Genomic DNA, 9708 nt, shown 5'->3' with positions numbered 1-9708 from the left:
TGTTAAGCCAAACACTGACAAGTCTATCTTCATTAAAAGGGTTCAAGGCTCTTTGTTGTGAGGTTTCCATGTCTAAGAAGCGTAGAAACTCACTTGAGAAACCCATTTTCTTCTTTTCCTACTGAGCAGACACACACTGATCGATCATTAACTCGACAATAACTCGGCGGGGGGGGGGGGGGGGGGGGGGGGGGGTAGGAGGGGGGGGTTGAACAAACAGCCTTAACAAGGAATGCACTTTTGGCCTCGCTGTGGTCAAGGGCTTAAAGGCTGGACTTTGACACAGTTCCGTAATACAGATGAGTTTCCGCAGTTCTTTGGGAATGAAAGGACGTCTGCGCGTGCACATACTGCCACCTGGAGTTCAGCCGTGAATAGGATACTTTATTTGTTTATTTTGCCTGGAATACAGTTTCTGAATAAGAGTCGAGCAACTGAGCGCGTAATCGTTTGGAAATTTTTATCCCGTTCCTCCTGTTCAAAATGTCCGTGAGCTGTTCAACTGCGAGGCGATCTCCCACGGGTTTTTGCCAGGATGCAGATGTGTCCTCTGACTGGGCCGCTCCGAATCATCGATCTTCTTCTTCTGAAGCTGTTCCTTTATTGACTCGGATTTGTGCTTTGCGCTGTGTAACACAGGCCTGCAGGTTTTGCTCCAAAATAGATAACAGAGAGCCCCAAGGCGTGATGCTGCCACCACCATGCTTCATTCAGTCCTGTTTTTGTTGTTGTTGTTGTTGCACCAAACATATCTTTTAGAATTATGCCACACAGTTTGGGGTGATTTAAATGGCCTTTGGATGTTCTCGTGAAAAAAGGGGCTTCCATCTGGCCACCCTACCTGATAGCCGGGACATGTGATTGGTTCATTCTGAGCACAGTCACATGCCCCGTTATAAAAGGGTGTGCCCAGCCAGATTATTTCATTTTCTATCCCCCCCTAGACTTTTTTTTCCACTTGAATTCTTTTTTTGTTGCTATGTCATTATTAATAGGTGGGGAAAGATCTGATATGATTTATCTTGGTTCATTTTTTTTATTTTATTTTTTACATCACAAAAAACCCTGCAGTTTAACATGGGTTAAACTGTTAAACATACACTTAAAAAAAAAAAGAAGCTATATAGTAAAGTATATATATATGTATATATTCACCTTCTTCATGGAGAGTGTTGTCAGGTTTTAATGTTAATTATTAAGCACGTTCGCCTCACACCTCCAGGGTCGGGGGTTCGATTCCCACCATGGCCCTGTGTGTGCGGAGTTTGCATGTTCTCCCCGTGCTGTCGGGGTTTCCTCCGGGTACTCCGGTTTCCTCCCCCTGTCCAAACACATGCATGGTAGGCTGACTGGCATGTCCAAAGTGTCTGTAGTGTATGAATGGGTGTGTGAGTGTGTATGTGATTGTGTCCTGCGATGGACTGGCACCCTGTCCAGGGTGTACCCCGCCTTGTGCCCGATGCTCCCTGGGATAGGCTCCAGGTTTCCCCGTGACCCTGAAAAGGATAAGCGGTATAGAAGATGGATGGATGGATGGATGGTATAGGAGATGGATGGATGGATGGATGGTATAGGAGATGGATGGATGGATGGATGGTATAGGAGATGGATGGATGGATGGATGGTATAGGAGATGGATGGATGGATGGATGGATGGTATAGGAGATGGATGGATGGATGGATGGTATAGGAGATGGATGGATGGATGGATGGATGGTATAGGAGATGGATGGATGGATGGATGGTATAGGAGATGGGTGGATGGATGGATGGTATAGGAGATGGATGGATGGATGGATGGTATAGGAGATGGATGGATGGATGGATGGATGGTATAGGAGATGGATGGATGGATGCATGGTATAGGAGATGGATGGATGGATGGATGGATGGTATAGGAGATGGATGGATGGATGGTATAGGAGATGGGTGGATGGATGGTATAGGAGATGGGTGGATGGATGGTATAGGAGATGGGTGGATGGATGGATGGTATAGGAGATGGATGGATGGATGGATGGATGGTATAGGAGATGGATGGATGGATGGTATAGGAGATGGGTGGATGGATGGATGGTATAGGAGATGGATGGATGGATGGATGGATGGTATAGGAGATGGATGGATGGATGGTATAGGAGATGGGTGGATGGATGGTATAGGAGATGGGTGGATGGATGGTATAGGAGATGGGTGGATGGATGGTATAGGAGATGGGTGGATGGATGGATGGTATAGGAGATGGGTGGATGGATGGATGGATGGTATAGGAGATGGGTGGATGGATGGTATAGGAGATGGATGGATGGATGGTATAGGAGATGGGTGGATGGATGGATGGTATAGGAGATGGATGGATGGATGGATGGTATAGGAGATGGATGGATGGATGGATGGATGGTATAGGAGATGGATGGATGGATGCATGGTATAGGAGATGGATGGATGGATGGATGGATGGTATAGGAGATGGATGGATGGATGGTATAGGAGATGGGTGGATGGATGGTATAGGAGATGGGTGGATGGATGGTATAGGAGATGGGTGGATGGATGGATGGTATAGGAGATGGATGGATGGATGGATGGATGGTATAGGAGATGGATGGATGGATGGTATAGGAGATGGGTGGATGGATGGATGGTATAGGAGATGGATGGATGGATGGATGGATGGTATAGGAGATGGATGGATGGATGGTATAGGAGATGGGTGGATGGATGGTATAGGAGATGGGTGGATGGATGGTATAGGAGATGGGTGGATGGATGGTATAGGAGATGGGTGGATGGATGGATGGTATAGGAGATGGGTGGATGGATGGATGGATGGTATAGGAGATGGGTGGATGGATGGTATAGGAGATGGATGGATGGATGGTATAGGAGATGGGTGGATGGATGGATGGATGGTATAGGAGATGGGTGGATGGATGGTATAGGAGATGGATGGATGGATGGTATAGGAGATGGGTGGATGGATGGATGGTATAGGAGATGGGTGGATGGATGGTATAGGAGATGGGTGGATGGATGGTATAGGAGATGGATGGGTGGATGGATGGTATAGGAGATGGATGGATGGATGCATGGTATAGGAGATGGATGGATGGATGGATGGATGCTAATTATTATTTTTAAAAAAATACGTTTCATTTAAAGATGTACTCAATGTCACATGATTTCTAGATTATATATTCTTTTACTATCTCTATTTCTGATTAAATATTTGTAGGGGGGTTTTAACCACGCTTTTATTTTGAAAAATCGCAGTCGGTTTAGAGTACTTCCGCGTACGTTTGTGTGTGTACGGTCACGTGACGTGTTTATGTTGAGAGGGAGCTGTAACCGTGTTTTTCTCTCAAAACCTGGCTGTTAAAATATTAACGTTATGTGTAAACTTCTCTTCTATATTAGGAGGTTGTATGGCGTGTAATACTGTTTAAAATGTGTCACGTGTTATTTTTCTTTACCCGAGAAGCTGTGTGTTAGTAATGGTTTAGCTTTCCCCAAACACACACACACACACACACACACACACACCCTGTAGGCAGTGCACAGTGAGGACATGCGGTCCCTGAGTTTTGTTCAGCGTGTGTGTTTGGACTTCACCGGTTCGCTGTTTCCTCACGCGATCTGCCTCGGAGACGCCGATAACGACTCTGTAAGTTCACCGTCCAGCTGAAAAAACATAAGTGGCCCTAGGACGCTCAGAAAGTCGCCCGATGACGTCACGAACTGACTTGCATCCTCATAGATTGGTCCTGATTATTGGCATTAACCCCGATGATAAATTAGAGCGAGGGTTTTCTGAAGACACGTAGATTAGAATCATTTATCTGAACAGGAAGAAATAGGTTAGGATTTATTTCTTATCGAAAGTCATGTTTTGGTCATGGCACCACAAACTAACCTTTTACACGTACTATACTTATAGTATACTATATTTTCTATCAAAAACACAAAATATTATTACTTTAATTCTTATGAATATAGAAGAAATAAGTTTAAAACAAAGAATGAAGTGCAATGGTTGGGAACAGTGGCGATCAGCGATTGGTCGTTGGGAACATTGGTGATTGGTCGTTGGGAACAGTGGCGTTCGGCGATTGGTTGTTGGGAACAGTGGTGATCAGTGATTGGTCGTTGGGAACAATGGTGATTGGTGATTGGTCGTTGGGAACAGTGGCGATCAGCAATTGGTTGTTGGGAACATTGGTGATTGGTTGTTGGGAACATTGGTGATTGGTTGTTGGGAACAGTGGTGATCAGCGATTGGTCATTGTGAACAATGGCGATTGGACGTTGTGAACAATGGTGATCGGCAATTGGTCTTTGGGAACAGTGGCGATTGGACGTTGTGAACAATGGTGATCGGCGATTGGTCTTTGGGAACAGTGGCGATTGGACGTTGTGAACAATGGTGATCGGCAATTGGTCTTTGGGAACAGTGGCGATTGGACGTTGTGAACAATGGTGATCGGCGATTGGTCTTTGGGAACAGTGGCGATTGGACGTTGTGAACAATGGTGATCGGCGATTGGTCTTTGGGAACAGTGGCTATCAGCGATTGGTCGTTGGGAACAGTGGTGATCAGTGATTGGTCGTTGGAAACATTGGTGCTTGGTGATTGGTTGTTGGGAACAGTGGCGATCAGCGATTGGTCACAAGCACAACAGCAGTTATGTATGTGTGTTGGACCGGCGTTCCATGCAGGGTGTACTGCACCCAGCGTTCCCTGGACAGGCTTTGGATCTTCGATGACCCTGACCAGGCTGATTTTTTAATCAAGGGCTATAAACGTGGTGTATTTGGAGATGTGTGTGTAAATAAAATCTCTTACATTTTCCTCTTTAGTTGAATGAACTTGTGGTCGGTGACACGAGCGGGAAGTTATACATCTATAAGAATGACGACTCCAAGCCCTGGCTCACGAGAACATGCGCAGGAATGGTGAGTTCAATTATTAGTCCATTCACTCTCATTATTATTACTATTATTATTACTATTATTATTGTTATTATTCTGAACGCAATTTAGTCTGGAAGCTTTTCAAGCCCAGCACAAGCAAATTACTGGTGCGGAGTCTTCACAACTGTGTTCTGTTGCTAGCTAACCTGTGTGGGAGTAGGAGACCTCTGTAATAAAGGCAGGGTAAGGTAGTGTGTACGAATCGCTCTTTACTTTTGACATATTTTGGTCGTCTTGACATTACACCGTCCTGGGTTCGATCTGCCGTGTCTTCTGTGGTAGAACCTCGTGGTGGCTGTAGGTGCAGAAGGCTGGTTCCACCTGTTTGACATCGCCTCAGCTGCAGCCAGAGCCGAGTCCTCCAGCCAGCCCGAGGGGTTGTTTGGGGATGACCAGAAGCCATGTTTTACCCAGCACATCCCTGCCAACACTAAAGTCATGCTCATCAGCGACATCGGTGAGTAGAACAGCAGCAGACTGCCACGTCAGGAACCTTTTCCAGTTTGAAAGATGTTCTCGTTCAGCCAAACGAACAGGAACCGAACCACAAGACGTGCATCATCATGTGTGTGTGAGGAATCAACCCCATGATAAATGTTTCCAAATATCTCGGGTCAGTCCGTAAACGAGTTGTGCGTGTGTGTGCGTGTGTGTTAGATGGCGATGGCCGCAGCGAGCTTGTCGTGGGCTACACCGACCGCGTGGTGCGAGCTTTCCGCTGGGAGGAGCCGCCCGATGCCACGGACCTGACTGACGGCCAGCTGATTTTGTTGAAGAAATGGCTCCTGGAGGGACAGGTACGCGTTCACACACCTCACCGGTTCAGTTTCGACTGCTTAATGAACTGACGAGCATTCGTTTCAAGTCGTGTTTTACTTTAAAGTAGAACCAGGTATAAAGCTGTTAAAGCAGCTGACGGTGTTTCCACCAGAATCGAGCGCGAAACCTTGGGGGAGGGGGGAGGGGGTGTAACTATCCGCACCGGCACAACTGAAAACAAGGGCTGTAATAATAAATGCCTCTCATGCGAAATTTGGTGTTCTACTTGGTCCTGGACCAAAACTAGAACATATAATTATTATAACGCGCTCCCCTTTACAATAAACAAAATGCTCTTTATGTATTACAGAATAAAAGTGACTGCTTTGACCCTTTTTTTTTTTCTTCTTCTTTTACCCCCCTCCAGGTGGACAGTCTATCGGTGAGCCCGGCCCCAGACGGCAGGCCTGAGCTCATGGTGTCTCAGCCCGGCTGCGGTTACGCCATCCTGCTCTGTTCCTGGACACAAGATGGCGCTGCAGCGCCTGGAGAGACCCGAACGGCCGCTTCCGCAGGGTGAGCAGTCCTGAATCTCGTTTCAGAACGAATAAATGACTGAACGCTGATTGAGTGACGCTACACTTTTCAGTACCGAGCACAGACAACGATAAAAGACAACAGACAACCCGATGAGTCTCGGGTATGCTGGTTGGTACATGACATGATGTTCCTGTGAAACAAGAAAAGAGATCAGTGTGTGTGTGTGCGTGTGTGTGTGTGTGTGTGTGTGTGTGTGTGTGTGTTTGTTCCTCTCGCTGCAGAGAAGGGCCCTCCAGAGACGTTGTTCTTCGTCTGACCACCAGCCGCATTCATAACAAGAACGTGTCGACCCATTTGATAGGCAGCATCAGTAGGGGTACTGCATGTACCTACACACACACACACACACACACACACACACACACACACACACGCACGCTTTGACTCTCTCTGATGCATTTTTTATACATGTGTATTGATTCAAAGCAAAAGATAATATGCATATGTATAGACCTATCCAATCAGCCAATCACGTTGTAGCAGCACAGTCCACCCCCCCTCAACTTGTTCTTGGCCGACGGGAGCAGAACCCATCGTGGTCTTCTCGTCTCATAGCTCAGCTACCTCAAGCTTCAAGATGTTGATAGCCGCTGCCACGCGATTGGCCGATTGGACATTTTCAGGTCTACAGGTGTTCCTAATAATAATAATATTAACAGGAGTATGAGGAATAAAAAGCTTCCCTTTAACGCAGGATGCATTACTGATTCTGTATTCTGAGAGGTATTCGGAGGTGACTCGTGCCTTGTTGTTTTTTTCCCCGTAGGGTCGAAGGAGGACGACTCTAAAGGAGGCTTATTTGCGCTCTGCACTTTAGATGGTACGCAGCACTTTATATTGGGGGGGGGGAGGGGGGATATGAACCCTGTGAAATTGAGAGGTATGTTTGGAAACGCACTAGAACAGACGTACAGCGTATGTTTTTCGGAGTCAGGCCACGGATAATAACACGTCTCGGTATCTTGTTCCCAGTTGTATAGTGTGTGTTTTTATTTGTGCAGGTACCCTGAAGCTTATGGACAGCTCTGAGCAGCTGCTGTGGTCGGTGCAGGTGGATCACCAGCTCTTTGCACTGCAGAAACTGGACGTCACGGTCAGTAGTCCGGTGTAATACCCGGGTATCACGTGTTAATCACGTCTTTAAATCACGTAACACACAACGAACAACTGACGTGAACTGTATGATAGTTCGTTATATACACGTGTGTGTGTGTGTGTGTGTGTGTGTGTAGGGTGACGGCAGAGAAGAGGTGGTGGCGTGTGCCTGGGACGGCCAGACGTACATCATCGACCATAATCGCACAGTCGTTCGGTTCCAGTTTGATGAGAACGTGAACGCGTTCTGCGCCGGTACGGCGGTAACACGTGATAACTGGAACGGAGCACGATAGCAGGACGTTACTGTGGTCACGTGACACGGGTCACCACTAGTTGTCAAAAAATATCTTAATGCCACCCTTTCTTTCCTCATTGAATTGTGTCGGCCTGAATAGTTTGTTAGTCGAGGATGAGTGCATCTTGCAGAGAGTTTACATAATGTGTGTGTGTGTGTGTGTGTGTGTGTGTGTATTTATATATCTCTGCTGTCTGTGGCTGTGGTTCTGTAACGTTGCAGGACTGTATGCGTGCAAGCAGGGCAGGAACACTCCGTGTCTGGTGTACGTGAGCTTCAGTCACAAGATCTACGTGTACTGGAGGGTCGAGCTGGAGTGCATGGAACCCACCAGCCTCCGGAAAGTTCTGGAGGAGAAGCCAGAATACACAGATCTGCTGCGCAAACTGGGAGTGGGTGAGGAAAAGTGTGTGTGTGTGTGTGTGTGTGTCTACAAATGGTCAAACCCGGATACACGGCCCAGTAAATAATTATCTCCCTGATGAACTGTAAACCAAGCTGTTTAACTAAGTGTGTGTGTGTTGTTGTTGTAAGTAAGGAGGTCAGGGACATGTTTTCAGGGCAAGAACGAGATCCACTTCTTGTTATTAAAGTCTAATCTCCGTATTTTATCAGGAAAGTTCATTTCCTAAAACAATGCACCGTGTGTGTGTTTTGTTTTGTTTCGTTTCCGTATCCAACAGACGCGAGTGACGCAGAAGCGGTCCGGGAGCTCATCGGAGACGTCCTGTACAGAGACTCGGAACGACGCGAGAGAGAAAACGACATCAGACGCTTTTTGTAAACGTTTAACTCGACGACGAATAAACGTCTCCAACAGATCCTTCAGATATAACGAATGATTTATTTACTTTTATGTTGCCCTCACACGTCTTACGAGGAATCGCATCGTACGCCCACGTCCGAGCTCTTCGGCGAGCGGGCCCGTTCGGATGTCCGCTCCTTAACTACTGCACACGCTCGGCCCGTCGAATCGGTCTCCGCGACCCCGTACCGGACCCGATGAGTCCGTGTGTGCGTTGAACACGGCGTTCCCGTTTGGCCGCGAACGCTCAGACGGGTCACGTGCCACAGCTGCTTGTCATCACATCTTTCACGCTGTAATGTATAAAGAGGACGCGTGACGGGTTCAGGGTCAGTCCGTGCTTTACGCCGCCGCTGGGATACCGTACAGTACGTACACATTTCCAGCCAGTCCGAGTAGGATCCGATTCCTCACGTCAGCGAGCACTGATGACGTGTAAAACTAAATATTAATGAGCAATAATACTACTAATAGGCTTTTTTGTTATTTGTACACTGCTCTGTGTGTCCTGGACGACGTTACCGTTCTCCCAGTGGTAGTTGTTTTTGCGAGTGTATTTTCACACACTGCCAATGTGATGTAACTGTGACATTTTTCTGCTTGGTTCCCACCGGCTCAGATTGGCTCAGTGCGCGGCTTTGCTGAACTTTGTGTGTGTGTGTGTGTGCGCGTTTTTTTTTCTCTCTCCCATATCAGGCGGTATAAACCAGTCCGTGTTTAATATAGAACAGTTCCGCGTTCGACCCTGGGAAATAACCAGCCTGAAACGTCTGAAAGAAGTTTCACTCACTTTGTGGGGGGTTTTTTTTCGTCCCCCGGAGGAACGAAACGGGCATGATGATGATGATGATGCCTAGATCGTATCAGGTGTTGGTCATTAAAAGAACACGCATTAACTCCATTAACTGTTACTACACGACATCACAACATTGCTACAAAAGAAAAACAGCACCAAAAAAAAACCTACGTACTAACCGGATAGTCAGACTTTCAAATGGAAAGGAAAATGCAGCACTCGTGACTAGATTAGACATCAACTCCACGTTTTACCAGCATTTATATACGTGATCGGAGATCAAAACATGAACAGAAACCAAAAATTGAAAATACAGGAGTGTGCATAAGTATATCCCCCCCTCTAATTTTTGTAGTGTTGTACTCAAAACTAATATTGACGCTG

The 9708-nt window shown here is 46.8% G+C and overlaps 1 protein-coding gene across 2 annotated transcripts; it reads left to right on the top strand.

Moving 5' to 3' along the window:
* The first annotated feature begins 3276 nt into the window (after nucleotides 1–3276).
* On the top strand, nucleotides 3277–8542 carry itfg2 (integrin alpha FG-GAP repeat containing 2). 2 transcript variants are annotated; one of them, XM_053642205.1, is made up of 12 exons: nucleotides 3279–3664; nucleotides 4858–4953; nucleotides 5113–5154; nucleotides 5254–5428; nucleotides 5629–5768; nucleotides 6158–6306; nucleotides 6552–6646; nucleotides 7097–7150; nucleotides 7332–7423; nucleotides 7563–7680; nucleotides 7946–8119; nucleotides 8407–8542. In XM_053642205.1, the coding sequence occupies exons 1-12, from the start codon at nucleotides 3569–3571 to the stop codon at nucleotides 8505–8507; spliced, it is 1332 nt and encodes a 443-aa protein (XP_053498180.1). In that variant the 5' UTR covers nucleotides 3279–3568; the 3' UTR covers nucleotides 8508–8542. The 2 variants fall into 2 exon arrangements, with proteins under 2 accessions (XP_053498181.1, XP_053498180.1); XM_053642206.1 differs by lacking the exons at nucleotides 7097–7150; nucleotides 7332–7423; nucleotides 7563–7680 and having other exon boundaries at nucleotides 3277–3664.
* The last annotated feature ends 1166 nt before the right edge of the window (nucleotides 8543–9708 follow it).

Source organism: Ictalurus furcatus, chromosome 14 (assembly GCF_023375685.1).
Source record: "Ictalurus furcatus strain D&B chromosome 14, Billie_1.0, whole genome shotgun sequence".
NCBI classification, from domain to species: domain Eukaryota; kingdom Metazoa; phylum Chordata; class Actinopteri; order Siluriformes; family Ictaluridae; genus Ictalurus; species Ictalurus furcatus.
The sequence above is the reverse complement of the archived record's forward strand: the minus strand, read 5'-3'. Positions and strand labels throughout refer to the sequence as shown.